The 15,740-nt window shown below is 36.0% G+C and overlaps 1 protein-coding gene across 1 annotated transcript; it reads right to left on the minus strand.

Annotated features, from left to right (window-relative positions):
- Positions 1-4,212: 4,212 nt before the first annotated feature.
- On the minus strand, positions 4,213-8,605 carry LOC144547936 (uncharacterized). The gene is made up of 7 exons (XM_078296625.1): positions 8,527-8,605; positions 8,154-8,280; positions 7,349-7,540; positions 7,075-7,197; positions 6,911-6,992; positions 6,724-6,822; positions 4,213-4,308 (listed from the first exon to the last, which is right to left on the minus strand). Exons 1-7 carry the CDS (start codon positions 8,603-8,605, stop codon positions 4,213-4,215), a joined length of 798 nt encoding a protein of 265 aa, XP_078152751.1.
- Positions 8,606-15,740: the final 7,135 nt, after the last annotated feature.

The following is a 15,740-nucleotide window of genomic DNA, read 5'->3' on the forward strand; positions in this document are numbered from 1 at the left end:
GCTCCAAACACCTTCAATTGGAGTGTTGTTTTGGGGTTGTAAATGTACTATTATCTTGCTATATGGAGTCACTACTAGAGTGCTCCAAACACCTTCAATTGGACTGTTGTGTTAAGGTTGTAAATGCTCTATTATCATGATATATATAGCACTACTAGAGTGCTCCCAACACCTCCAATTGGCGTGTTGTATTTGAGTTGGAAATGCCTTAGTATCTAGCCATCTAGAGACATTACTAGAGTGCTCCAAACACCTTCAATGAGAGTGTTGTATTAGAGTTGTAAATGCATATTATCTAGATATAGAGAGTTATCACCAGAGTTTTCCAAACACCTTCAACTGGAGTGTGAAATTTGGGTTTTAAATGCACTATTATCTTGTCATATAGAGTCACTACTCGAGTGTTCCAAACACCTTCAATTGGAGTGTTGCATTAGGGTTGTAAATGCCCTATTATCTTGTTATATAGAGTCTCTACTAGAGTGCTCCAAACACCTTCAATTGGAGTGTTGTATTAGGGTTGCAAATGCCCTATTATCTTGGTACGTAGAGTCACTACTAGAGTGCTCCAAACACCTTCAATTGAAGTGTTGTATTAGGGTTGTACATGCCCTATTATCTTGCGATATAGAATCACTACTAGAGTTTTGCAAACACCTTCAATTGGAGTGTTGTATTAGGGTTGTAAATGCCCTATTATCATCATATATATAGTCACTCCTCGAGTACTCCCAACACCATCAATTGGAATGTTTTTTTAGAGTTGGACTATTATCTTGCTATATAGAGTCACTTCTAGAGTGCTCCAAACGCCTTCAATTGGAATGTTGTATTAGGGCTGTAAATGCCCTATTATCTTGCTATATAGAGTCACTACTAGAGTGTTCCAAGCACCTTTAATTGGAGTGTTGTATTAGGCTTGTAAATGCCTTATTATCTTGCTATGTAGAGTCACTACTAGAGTGCTCAAAACACCTTCAATTGGAGGGCTATATTAGGGTTGTAAATGCCCTTTTATCTTGCTATATAGAGTCACTACTAGAGTGCTCCAAACACGTTCAATTAGAGTATTGTACTAGGGTTGTACATACCCTATTATATTGCTATATAGAGTCACTATTAGAGTGCTTCAAACACCTTCAATTGGAGTGTTGTATTATGGTTGTAAATGCCTTATTATCTTGATATATATAGTCGCTACTCGAGTGCTCCCAACACCTTCAATTGGAGTATTGTATTAGAGTTGGAAATGCCATATTATCTCGCCATCCGGAGACATTACTAGAGTGCTCCAAACACCTTCAATGGGAGTGTCGTGTTAGAGTTGTAAATGCCCTATTATCTTGATATAGAGAGGTACTACCAGAGTCCTCCAAACACCTTCAATTGCAGTGTGGAATTTGGGTTGTAAATGCACTATTATTTTGTTATATAGAGTCACTAGTCGAGTGTTCCAAACACCTTCAATTGGAGTGTTGCATTAGGGTTGTAAATGCCCTATTATCTTGTTATATACAGTCACAACTAGAGTGCTCGAAACACCTTCAATTGGAGTGTTGTTTTAGGGTTATAAATGCACCGTTATCTTGCTATATGGAGTTACTACTAGAGTGCTCCAAATACCTTCAATTGGAGTGTTGTGTTAGGGTTGTAAATACCCTATTATCTTGATATATATAGTGGCTACTCGTGTACTCCCAATACCTCCAATTGGAGTGTTGTATTAGAGTTGGAAATGCTATATTATCTAGCCATCTAGAGACATTACTAGAGTACTCCAAACACCTTCAATGAGAGTGTTGTATTAGAGCTGTAAATGCCCTATTAACTTGGTATAAAGTGTTACTACCAGAGTCCTACAAACACCTTCAATTGGAGTGTGAAATTTGGGTTGTAAATGCACGATTATATTGTTATATAGAGTCACTACTCGAGTGTTCCAAACACCTTCAATTGGACTGTTGCATTCGGGTTGTAAATGCCCTATATACTTGCAACCCCAATACAACACTCCAATTGAAGATCTTCAAAGCACTATTGTAGTGTTTCCATATCTCGAGAATAGGCTAGTTGCAACTCAAATAAAATACTATATTTGAAGGTCTTTGTAGCACACTAATAGTGTTTCCATATGACAAGAGAAGATGGTGATTGCAAGCCTAATACTATACTCCAATTGAAGGTGGTGTTTGCCGCACTCTAGTAGTGTCTCCAGATGGCAAGAGAAGAGGGTAGTTGGAACTGTAATACAACTTTCTAATTGACGGTCTTTGCAGCTCTCAAGTTATGTTTGCAAATAGCAGGAGAATAGGTTAGTTACAACCCTAATACATCTCTCTAGTTGAAGGTCTTTGCAGCACACTTGTAGTGTCTCCATATTGCAAGAGAATAGGGTAGTTGCAAGCCTTATACAACACTCCAATTGAAGGTCTTTGCATCACTCTAGTAGTGTCTCCAGATGGCAAGAGTAGAGGGTAGTTGCATCTCTAATACAACACTCTAATTAAAGGTCTTTGCAGCACCCTAGTAGTGTCTCCAAATGGCAAGAGAATAGGGTAGTGTCTCCAATGGAAGGTGTTTGCAGCACTCTAGTAGTGTCTCCACATGACATAAGAAGAGGGTAGTTGTAACCCTTAATACAACACTCAAGTTAAAGATGAGTTAGGCTAATATGACATTGGTGTTATTTGAAACTAAATAACACCAAATCTTAAACCCTTAGATCTGCTTTAAGATTCGTACAAAATAAAGTGCTTGAACAGTAAAAGCGGATATTACGAATCTTAAAGCAGATCTAAGGGTTTAAGATTTGGTGTTATTTAGTTTCAAATAACACCAATGTCATATTAGCCTAACTCGTTAAAGATATTTGCAGCACACTAGTAGTGTCTCTATATGACAATAGAAGATGGTGGTTGCAACCCTAATATTACATTCCAATTGAAGGTGTTTGCCGCACTCTAGTAGTATCTCTAAATGTCAAGAGAAGATAGTGGTTTCAACACTAATACAATACTCCAATTGAAGGTGTTTTGCAACACTCTAGTATTGTCTTTATATGGCAAGAGAAGAGAGTTGTTGCAACTTTCATACAACACTTCAATTGAAAGTCTTTGCAGCACGAGCTCTAAAAGTGGTTTAGCATGTTATATATGTATAAAATCAAAAATTTGGTTCCTCAGATTTTACTTCGAAAATATGTTTCGAAGAATGGGTTGTATCATGTCATCATTCTGAAAACACTACTACAAAATAAGTGATTATACACGGACATAAACAAGCGAGCTACACGAATTTCCCGCTGTGTGGGCTGTCACGGTTTAGAAATCCTTGTATATATACACACGGATATTTACCGCGTACAATTACTGAATAGATACACGGATTATTACATACACAGCCGTTTACAAATCCTTGACACTGGCGCTTTCCATAACCGAGCTTCACTGATTATTACATAAAAAGCAGTGTACAATTAGATTTCTACACGGTTATTTATCTAAATATCTGTGTAGCTCTCTTATTTTTTAATTTTGTTTAATATTGAAATATCTTTCTACACGGATGTATAATTAAATATCCGTGTAGCTCTCTTATTTTTTAATATTTTTTTAATATATAATTTTATGTATTAATTTTCTTCTTTATTTTTTTAATGTGGAAAAACCTTTCTACACGGATATATAATTAAATATCCGTGTAGCTCTCTTATTTTTTAATATTTTTTTAATATTGAAAGATCTTTCTACACGGATGTATAATTAAATATCCGTGTAGCTCTCTTATTTTTTAATATTTTTTTAATATATAATTTTATGTATTAATTTTCTTCTTTATTTTTTTAATTTGGAAAAACCTTTCTACACGGATATATAATTAAATATCCGTGCATCTCTCTTATTTTTTAATATTTTTTAATATTTAATTTTATGTATTAATTTTCTTCTTTATTTTTTTAATGTGGAAAAACCTTTCTCCACGGATAATTTTTAAAATGTCCGTGTATAATTGAACTACTTTTTTTTTTAATTTTTTGCTTTTTTTGGCTAGCCTCCAGTTTTGCCAGCCATTTAAAATCAGATCAATTCCAGAACAGAGAATTTCCAAAATAAGAATACCAAAACCCCTAAATTTTGGAAATTTCCAAATTATATCAAAAACTAATACAAAATTCATGTACACTAAATTATACAAAGATCATACAAATCCATATTATGGTTTACAAAATTGTTTTATAAAAAAATCTGCCCACATACATCTAAAGTGATCTAACTGCTCCTTGGAGTAACTCTTTGACTTTGATGAATACTACAAAAAATTCAAAACATGCAAGTTACAAAAATATGGCAACTACATCTCTGTTTTGTTAGTGTAATAATCTAGAAGTCAATAATACGATAATTTATCATAAAGCTTTGTTCATGAATTGGATGATTAATATCATTTTGTTGCCTTGAGTATTATTGAATTTATGGATCATTTCGAGTTCATGACTGAAATTGTGAAACTCCATAATATAGATAATATATACTCTTAAAAAGTCACTGACCAAGGAAATTAGCAGGAACACTAATTACCGCGATAAAGTTAGTATGTGGATTAAAAGATGGTTAAGTTTTACAAACCACCTGACACGAGATGTCATTTTAATCACATAGATACATGTTCTAGGAACATGGTATTTGACAGACCCCGAATGAAACATTAAATATAATTGTGTTCGTGTCATTTATGTTTTCATTCAGTGTCAAGTTCTACAGTATGAGGTATTCATCTTTCCTACTAAGAAATGTATATGTGTGATTGTTATCAAACGCTGTCGGTAAAATGCAGTTATAACGGTAGCTCTTCGGTATAAATGGCTTAGCTGAGGTAGTGATGGTTTACCAAGAATACTATTTGTCTCTCGTATCTCTATACGAGCTATAGCATCACTGGGCCCCTTGATAGAGTAAGATTATCTGCTAGCGGTATAATTACAAAAGTAATTATATTTGATAATCTGCTCAAGATCAAGAAAAGATTCAGTTAGCAAGGATGACGCACATCTACCTTGAAACTAATCTGATAGCTATGAGACAGAAGAACAGACACAAGTAAATTGTTTACTGGATCGTGATATTGTACTGTACAGCATCATCTGTGTAATTGGATGGTCATGATGTGTTGCCAGATGCCGCTCATGATTATAGAAGTTAAAACAGTTTTAACTCTATTTACCAACATAACACAGATCCTATTGGGTCACACCATATAGGAGTTAATCGGAGAATCTTATTGTGATTGATTATAAATTGGTTATGATCAATAGTAAGATGGTTATAATTAATTATACGTGTTATAATTAAATTATAAATGTTATGTAAAAATAACAAGCAAAAACATTGGTTAATTTATAAACGTGTGTGACACGTTGTATAAAAGTTAACAAGTTAATTTATAAATGTGCAGGACACATTGTATAAATTACCGAAACAACAACCGCAAGAAAAATATATATAATTGTTCAGAATAATTATACGAATATTATTTGTATTCGGGCCGAGGGCATTCGGGTCTTTTCAGATTCGTCCTTATCCGCATGACATGTCATCCGATCCTATCCAGATGACACGTCATCGATACCGAAACAAACAACCGCAAGAAAAATATATATAATTGTTCAGAATAATTATACGAGCATTATTTGTGTTCGGGCCGAGGGCATTCGGATCTTTTCAGATTCGTGCTTATCCGCATGACATGTCATCGATCCTATCCAGATGACACGTCATCGATCTTATTCACATGACATGTCATCATTATCCATTCAATGGCATATCTTGTAAATAGGCCGAACTTGGAGGGCATTTTGGTCTTTTGGCAACCGACCCTAAACCCTATAAATAGGGGTGGTGGGGTAGAGAGAAAAATCGCTAATTCACTCATACCGTTTCGTGTCAAAACGGATCAGTATTTTCTCTCTTTCTCGGTTTCTCTCCCAAATAGTGTTTCGGTTGAGAAAAGAAAGTTATACGTAGTTGACGTATAATCTTGCGAGTTGTTGTGAAGTATATTTACGGGATCGATGAATAGTGTTTTACCGAATTTCGCAGTATATCAGTTTTGCATATTGATGAAACTAGCAACCGAAAATTCGTGTTTACGGGTTTTTGTCTTTTCCCGTGAATAGTGTTTTTACAGAATTCCGCGGTTTACGGTATTTCTGGTAGAAGAAATAAATCGCTCTCCGGTTAGTCATGGTGGATAACCGATAGAGGTATCACACGTGTGATACTCCGAGTCGATTCCTTCCCTGGTGAGGCTCTACTCGCTCGGTCTGCATTCCAACTGTGATTTGGTAACAAGGTATAAAAATGCTATATTAATCTATTTAATTGGTAAGTAGATTAAAGTTTTAGAAATCAATCATGGAGTAGATCTGTAAAAGGATTAAATTGGGTTTTGATGCCAAAGGAATACTGAAGGTGGACCGCCTTGGAAAGTTTCCTGACATACCCCGTTTAATCCTGAGCTTAAGTTGGCTGTAGAAATTTTTGTTCTACGGTCATTCCGCAGCTTAAGCCTAGACGGGTTTTGGTTAGCACCCCGCGAAACCCCAACTTGTTTTGCTTTATAGAAATAAATTATTGCAATTATAACAATGCAACTAATAAAACAAGTTTAGAGGAAATCAATATTAATTGTATGGACAAGTCAAGGCAAAACATATGAATTACATACCGGATATTCTGGCCATTTGAATTGTATGCTCTCAACAAAGTGAAACATAAAAATCATCGTGTAATAACCGCATTCCCAACCGCCAATCTGTTGCGGGCACTGAAATTTACATTCAGCAGCCTATGTCAGAATCACAATAAATTTTTGGACCCAAAAATATGAAATTATAAAATTATAGTGTGCTCACCTCCTTCCAGAGCCCATTCATTTTATTTCTGCTCTTACCCGTGCTTTGCACTCCACCCTCTTTAAGATATTGCCAAAAAGCCCTTACAAAATTGAGTGACTGTAATTAGCAATTCCACAATTATAAAAAAAAAAATCAAACCAAGTGATATTTAGATAACTTACTTAATTATAACAGGCATGACTCTTTTGGACTGCTGAGTGGTGATGGATTTGTCGGGCCGGCTTGAATCCATGACATAAATCGTATTTTCAAGTGGCACAATCACCAACAAACACCAGTGGGAGCTGTGGGGGGAGAAGAATTGTAGTACTTTAGCATAAAATTAGTGACATATATATTTCAGCATGTAATAGTGACACAAGTGTTTGCTATGGTTCATTGTGTAATTCTTTAACTGAAAATATAAACAATTAATAAGGGTTACAAGTAACCTACCTTTGGTTGTATGGCAGGAGAAGAAATTTCTTTTGATCCCCACGAGCATGATGCATCGCTTTACGCAAGTAGTCGACACAATCATCCTCATACCATTCCAACATCATTCCATTAATTCTGCCGGGGTCCAAAAGTGCACACAAGTTCACCTTACCTTTCGATGCGGTCTCACGGCATTTCTGGTCTAGGAACCTGAAAAATCATCATTTTACATTAGAGTATATATTTGAGTGCTATACACATGATATAAATAATTGATTGGTCACTAACATTTAAACAATTATGAAAATGAGTACAGATTGAGAAAGAACAAAATATAAAAGTAAATCCATTACTTAAGGAAGATGAGTACAGATTGAGAAAGAACAAAAACTAATAGCATCTCCAATCCAGCAATTGAAATTAATTGCTAAATTAGCAATTATGAAAATTTTAAAAATTAAGCAATCCACTCTTACATTGGTGCAATCAACCAAACAATTGAGAATTAAACATTTGACCAATAAGAATTAAACATTTGGCCAACTCATCTTTTAGAAAAGGATTTCTTATTAAGCAATTCTTTCCAACAATTGCTAAATAAGCAATAGCCATACAACCCAACAATTACAAAAACAATTGACACATCAGCATAAGCAATCCATAAGCAATCACTGTTAGAGATGCTCTAATGAGTTACCTAAATTTACATACCTTGAATTCTTCTGTTTTCTTCAAAGCTTGGAACTCCTCCCACACCTCTTGTGTCAGCCAAGGATACACTGGCAACGGATCTTTCCCTTGATCCATGAAAACTGTTTTCAACCTGCTCTTGAATTGCTTCCAAGCTTCATTCATTATCTTCAAGGTCTTTTCCTTTATCTTGTCTTTTGGGTCGTCCAGGATGTTCCACTGGTCCTGATTGACAACAAAACTACTGCATGTAAGTTCATCTACTCCAAACAAAAAAAAAAGAATTGTTAGGTACTTTACCTTCACAATTTTCCACCATTGGTCCTTGTCCTTCTTTTCATCAAACTTATCCCAGCGCTCAACCAGGATAGATGCATTTTTCTTCACTGTGGCGGGGCAAAAATTTGAGTACTTTGCCCGATTTTCACCCTTCGCACAGCCGTTCTTCCGGAATTCGATTGGCAATATTTCTGTCTACTCAGTGATCTACTTGCACATTGTCGGACCTCTTTTCCTTTTTTCAGGCCGAGCCGGCGAGACCTCTTGTTCCATGACAGCTACATTCTCTCCTTCTACATTATCCATCACAGCTACATTCTCTACATTTCCTCACCTGAATGTGTCATCGTTCTTTCTACAATCTACCGAGCGAGCGAGAGGAGCTTAGAGGTTCAGGCGAGATGAGAGGAGAGCAAGAGAGAGTGGAAACAGAGAGCGAAACACCAACAGTGGCAGCACCAAGAGAGAGGAACCACGGAAAGAGAGAGGAGGAGACGCGAGGGTTTAGGGTTTAGAGGAGACGAAGGGATTTTGAAAAGAAAGTGACCAGGCCGATCCAGCGCGCATTTTATTTCGCGCAAACCATTTCTACACGGATATTTAATTAAAAATCCGTGAAGGAAGACATTTCTAGACGGTTATTTCATTAATAATCCGTGTAGAAATTCTATACATACGCAGAAAAAAATGCGCGCCTCGGGAAGTTCAAAATATAAAGACATCTTTTTATGTTTTTTTTATATTTTTAAGCTTTGCATCTAAACTCAAATATTTATAAATAATAAAATTTCAGAGTTTGAAGATACGTCGTTCCGACTTCCATTAGATAATTATTTAAAAAACACATTTTCAGTTTAAATAGCAAATCTTTTAACTTTCTACACGGATGTTTAAGTAAAAAACCGTTTAGAAATGATAGAGAATGTCTCCACGGATATTTTATTAAATGTCCGTGTGCAAATCTTTATTAATTTAAAATTCTGAGAAGACGAAACGGCTCTTCAAAATTCTATATAAAACTAGTTCGATCAAGATATTTAATCTAAATTTTATTTGCAAGTAGAAATGACCGAAGTCCCTCCGGCCGACAGTGCTGACCCCTCAAATGTGCCATGGCCATTGCCCTCCGGCTACGTCCCGCCCGAAGAGGTTGATGTTAATTTCGAACTCCCTCCCGGTTTCGAAGTCCCTCCCGGCTATCTCATGCCTCCTCCCAACTACAGGAGGACATGGCCGTGGCCGCCTTCAAAAGTGCCACGCCGAAGCCCAAGGGGGCACCCACCACCAAAGCCGTACATGAGGAGAGGCGATCGCTGGACCAGGCCAAAGAGCCCTTGGATTAGAAGGAGGCCGGGGTCATCACACCAGGGCCTTTATGAAGGCATCTTTTATTAATTTAGCTAGCTTTTTTCTATTTTCTTCTTTCGTATTTTGTTTAATCAGTTTTTTGTGTATGATGATATAGGATGTATTAGCTATGATCCTTTTTGATGTAATATAAATTTTGTTCTCAATTTAATCAATTTTGTTTTATATAAATTTTTCTTTTTTGTTCAACAAATGATGCTATCTAAATAATTAATTTATAGATATAACTTAGCAGTACAAAATGATGTTATATTTAATTATAAAATAGAAAATTTTGTAGGAAATTAAAAACCTGTATACATAATGTTTAGTAAAAAGTCCGTGTGGAATACCTTTCTACACGGATTTTTACTTAAAAGTCCGTGTGGAAAACCTTTCTACACGGATTTTTAATTAAAAGTCCGTGTGGAAAACCTTTCTACATGGATTTTTAATTAAAAGTCCGTGTGGAAAACCTTTCTACACGGATTTTTTTGGTACTTACACAAATAATAAGTTGCCTTTATTTTTTTATTCTTAAATTATGCATTTAATATGTAAACTGAAAAAAAAGAACACTACATTTAAACAATGATACGAAACTGAAAATCTTGAACAGCAGATCATACAAAATCATTTTAAACAATTATAAAAGTTCCCACATAACACAAAGTAAAAGATAATACAGACTTAACAAAAAACTGGAAAAACTAATAAAGAGTAAAAAAATCATGAAGGCTTTGGTTCATGACGCTTGGCCCTACGGATGTAGGGCTTTGGTTCAGGATGGCCCCTAGGGCTTCGCCTTGGCTTTGACAGGGGTGGCCACGGCCAGCTTTTCGGGAAATATCCATATACAGGTGCTGGTTCTTTTTTGTTCGCTTCCGCCACTGGTTCTTCATTGTTCGCAACCATTTTGTATATAAGAAGTGTATTTCTCTTTATTTGATCGCAAATATATTGAGTTTGGAGTGTCGTTTCCTTTTCCAGTTTAAATAATAAATGTAAAAACTTAAGAATAAATGCAAAATTTAAACGGACATTCAGCTAAATATCTGGGTAGAAATGTTTTTAAACATTTTAAAATATGCAAAAAAAGAAATACATAAAAAAAGAGCTACACGGATATTTAGTTAAATGTCCGTGTAGAAAAACTTGGGGTCATTAAAATAATATTAATAAATAAAAAATAATAACAGAGCTAAACGGACATTTGTTAAATGTCCGTGTAGGACTCCTTTTTTTAATTACATGTTTCAACAGTTTCACGGAATTCGAAAAGACGATCAAAACGACTCTTCTTAAAGGAATAGGGCGCTTTCCGATGGCCATCGGCCCACTTTTGTGTTCGATGGGTTCTCTTCACCGTTGGTTCTGCTTTAAGATTCGTGTGTACGGATTTTAAAGCAGACGCGAAATTGCGGGCACGAATCCTAAAGCAGAACCGACGGTGAAGAGAACCCATCGAACACAAAAGTGGGCCGCTGGCCATCGGACAGCCCCCCTCTCCCCTTCTTAAAAACTTTATTACAGGAATTCTTAGAAAACATCGGCACAAAAAAAAATATATTTATATTACTATTGTGCATGGTGATTGATAATCTGATTTTTATATTTATATTAATATTTAAGTAAACTAATATGAATTATAAATAATCAGATATCTATATTCATAAAATTTATATTTAAAAGGAATAAATATAAACAAATAAAATGTAAAATACAAAAACACAGTAAAATGTTATCGGTTTACAGTCATCCAAAGCTCTCATCAGTACTGCAAGTAAACTCTGCTTTTCTATTTGAGTCATTAAATACATAGATGGATCTTCTGGCTGATACAAAAAAAAAATTTGAGATCGATCGATAAAAAAAACTAAAATGAGAAACAAATTAATATCCAGAGATAGATTATAGAACTAACCTTAAGTGATCTTATGGTCTGACTCTTCGTTCGGCTCTTCATCTCTGAAATATTATAAAAGAAATAAATATTATACATTGTTTTTTTTTCTGGAATAGAAATATGAAATTTTTCACGGTTAAAAGGAATAAATATTATACATTGGATTTTTTTTCCTTTTTCTCTTTTTTTCCACTGTTTGAACATTTTCCCATAGTCCTTCACTGTGGTCAGATCTCATGTAATTTGCTTCGTCTTGTTCTTCAGTAGTTGCTGTTATCTCAGCTTGCACATCGGCACAAAATGGAGGTATCTCATCGAACTAGTCGTACTCTTCTTCGTCGATTACGTTTTCTATCCCAACAATCCTTCTTTTTCCGGGTAAGACGATGCTCCACCTAGAATCACTCGGGTCAGTGACATAAAAGACTTGAGTTGCTTGTTTGGCGAGTATGAACGGATCATCAACATACCCGATTTTGTTAAAATCAACCAGTGTGAACCCGTCATTATCAACTTTAACATCACGGTCTTCGACCCATTGACACCGAAACAAGGGAATGCTGAGGTGAGTATTGTAAATGAGTTCCCAAATTTCTTCAATAACACCGTAATATGACTTTGATGCCATTACAGGCCGGGCATCCCCTAATCCGGCTCTAGTCCTTCATCCGACTCTTCATCCGGCTCTGAAATTATCCTCCAAAAACACTTTAGCGCACAAATCAGACCGGCTTTTCATCCGGTTTGAAGGTCCTTCTCCAACTCTTCATCCGACTCTTCATCCGGCCGGCTCTGAAATTATCCAGTAGGGTTCTTTTTCTTTAGGATAAAGATACATATTTTAATAAAGAAAGAGCTAGCTGAAAATAAAAAGTTGGATGGACCTTCAAGAAAAAAGGGAAGAGGTGGATGAAGAACCTTCGGAGTCAAATGAAGAGTCATCCGACTCTTCATTCGACTCTTCATCCGGTTCTTCGTCTGGCTCTGAAGGTCCTTCATCTCTCCTCTTCCTTTTTTTTTTAAATCTTCATCCGACTCTTTATTTGATCAGCTCTTTCTTTATTAAAACATGATCTTCATCCGCCTCTGAAATGATTAGATCACAGAGAGAGAGAATTCATCAAATCGACGCTGGAAGGAGAAGGCCTTTTATATAACCAACTCTTCATCAATAGGACCGTCAGAGCCAGATAAAGAGTCAAATAAAGAGCCAAACGAAGGACCATCCAACTCTTCATTCGACTCTTCATCCGGTTCTGACGGTCCTTCGTCATCCACCTCTTCATCCGGTTTGAAGGTCCTTCTCCAACTCTTCATCCGGCTGGCTCTGAAATTATCCAGTAGGGTTCTTTTCTTTTGGAGGATGAAGATACATGTTTTAATAAATAAAGAGCTAGGTGAAAATAAAAAGTTAGATGAAGGATCTGTTAGTGTAATAATCTAGAAGTCAATAATACGATAATTTATCATAAAGCTTTGTTCGTGAATTGGATGATTAATATCATTTTGTTGCCTTGAGTATTATTGCATTTATGGATCATTTCGAGTTCATGACTGAAATTGTGAAACTCCATAATATAGATGATATATACTCTTAAAAAGTCACTGACCAAGGTAATTAGCAGGAACACTAATTACCGCTGTAAGGTTAGTATGTGGATTAAATGATGGTCAAGTTTTACAGACCATAGACAAGGAGTTGTCATTTTAATCACATAGATATATGTTCCAGGAACATGATATCTGACAGACCCCGAATGAAACATTATACGGAATTCTGTTCGTGTCATTAATGTTTTCATTCAGTGTTAAGTTCTAAAGTATGAGGTATTCATCTTTCCTACTAAGAAATGTATATGTGTGATTGTTATCAAATGCTGTCGGTAAAATGCAGTTATAACGGTAGCTCTTCGGTATACATGGCTTAGCTGAGGTAGTGATGGTTTACCAAAAGTACTATTGTCCCTCGTATCTCTATACGAGCTATAGCATCACTGGGCCCCTTGATAGAGTAAGATTATCAGCGCGCGGTATGATTACAAGAGTAATCATATTTGATAATCTGCTCAAGATCAAGAAAAGATTAAGTTTACAAGGATGACACACACCTACCTTGAAACTAATCTGATAGCTATGTGACAAAAGAACTGACACAAGTAAATTGTTTACTGGATCGCGATATTGTACTGTACAGCATCATCTGTGTAATTGGATGGTCATGATGTGTTGCCAGATGCCGCTCATGATTATAGAAGTTAAAACAGTTTTAACTCTATTTACCAACATAACACAGATCCTATTGGGTCACACCATATAGGAGTTAATCGGAGAATCTTATTGTGATTGATTATAAATTGGTTATGATCAATAGTAAGATGGTTATAATTAATTATACGTGTTATAATTAAATTATAAATGTTATGTAAAAATAACAAGCAAAAACATTGGTTAATTTATAAACGCGTGTGACACGTTGTATAAAAGTTAACCGGTTAATTTATAAATGTGCAGGACACGTTGTATAAATTACCGAAACAACAACCGCAAGAAAAATATATATAATTGTTCAGAATAATTATACGAATATTATTTGTATTCGGGCCGAGGGCATTCGGGTCTTTTCAGATTCGTCTTATCCGCATGACATGTCATCGATCCTATCCAGATGACACGTCATCGATACCGAAACAAACAACCGCAGAAAAATATATATAATTGTTCAGAATAATTATACAAACATTATTTGTGTTCGGGCCGAGGGCATTCGGGTCTTTTCAGATTCGTGCTTATCCGCATGACGTGTCATCGATCCTATCCAGATGACACGTCATCGATCTTATCCACATGTCATCATCCTTATCCATTCGATGGCATATCTTGTAAATAGGCATATGTTGAGGGGTATTTCGGTCTTTTGCGAACCTCCTCAAAAGCCTATAAATAGAGGGGTGCATGTAGAGAGAAAAACCACTAATTCACTTGTATCGTTTCGTGCAGAATCGAATCGGTATTTTCTCTCTTTCTCGGTTTCTCTCCCAAATAGTGTTTCGGTTGAGAAAAGAAAGTTATACGTAGTTGACGTATAATCTTGCGGGTTGTTGTGGAGAATATTTACGAGATCGATGAATAGTGTTTTAGCGAATTTCGCGGTATGTCAGTTTTGCTCATTTGATGAAACTGAGTAACCGAAAATTCGTGTTTACGGGTTTTCGTCTTTTTCCCTGTGAATAGTGTTTTTGCAGAATTCCGCGGTTTATAGTATTTCTGGCAAAAGAAATAAACCGCTCTCTGGTTAGTCCTGGTGGATAACCGATAGAGGTATCACACGTGTGATACTCCGAGTCGATTCCTTCCCTGGTGAGGCTCTACTCGCTCGGTCTGCATTCCAACTGTGATTTGGAAACAAGGTATAAATATGTTATATTAATCTATTTAATTGGTAAGTAGATTAAAGTTTTAGAAATCAATCATGGAGTAGATCTGTAAAATGATTAAATTGGGTTTTGATGCCAAAGGAATACTGAAGGTGGACCGCCTTGGAAAGTTTCCTGACATACCCCGTTTAATCCTGAGCTTAAGTTGGCTGTAGAAATTTTTGTTCTACGGTCATTCCGCACCTTAAGCCTAAACAGGTTTTGGTTACAGCACCGCCGAAAACCCCAACAGGATCTTCGAAAAAAAAGGGAAGAGATGGATGAAGAACCTTCAGAGTCAACTCTTCATCCGGCTCTGAAGGTCCTTCATCTCACCTCTTCCTTTTTTTTCGAAGATCTTCATCCAACTCTTTATTTGATCAGCTCTTTCTTTATTAAAACATGATTTTCATCCACCTCTGAAATTATCAGATCACAGAGAGAGAGAGAGAATTGATCAAATCGGCGCTGGAAGGAGAAGGCCTTTTATATAACCAACTTGGTGATGGAAAAGGCGGCGCCCTTTACCAAAACCCTAAAATAACCTTTCTACACGGCCTTTTTTATTAAACGTCCGTGTAGCTCTCTAACAGCTTTCCACACTATTAATTAAACAAAAAACCGTGTATAATTGAAACGGCTCTCTAACAGCTTTCTACACGGCGTTTTATGAAACGGCCGTGTAGCTCTCACAAGCTTTCTACACTTTAATTTAAACAAACATCCGTGTACAATGCCGATCTTTCTTTACGGGTCTTTAATTAAATATCCGTGG

This window comes from Carex rostrata, chromosome 2 (assembly GCF_964058835.1).
Source record: "Carex rostrata chromosome 2, lpCarRost1.2, whole genome shotgun sequence".
In the NCBI taxonomy this organism is placed as follows: domain Eukaryota; kingdom Viridiplantae; phylum Streptophyta; class Magnoliopsida; order Poales; family Cyperaceae; genus Carex; species Carex rostrata.

Excerpts from the sequence above, each read along its gene's own strand:
- LOC144547936 (XM_078296625.1), bottom strand. The coding sequence starts at position 8,605 with ATGGATAATGTAGAAGGAGAGAATGTAGCTGTCATGGAACAAGAGGTC. Across the intron at positions 7,541-8,153 it reads TGGAAGCAATTCAAGAGCAG|GTTCCTAGACCAGAAATGCC; the intron begins GTTGAAAACAGT and ends ATGATTTTTCAG. Across the intron at positions 7,198-7,348 it reads CTCCTGCCATACAACCAAAG|CTCCCACTGGTGTTTGTTGG; the intron begins GTAGGTTACTTG and ends CTCCCCCCACAG.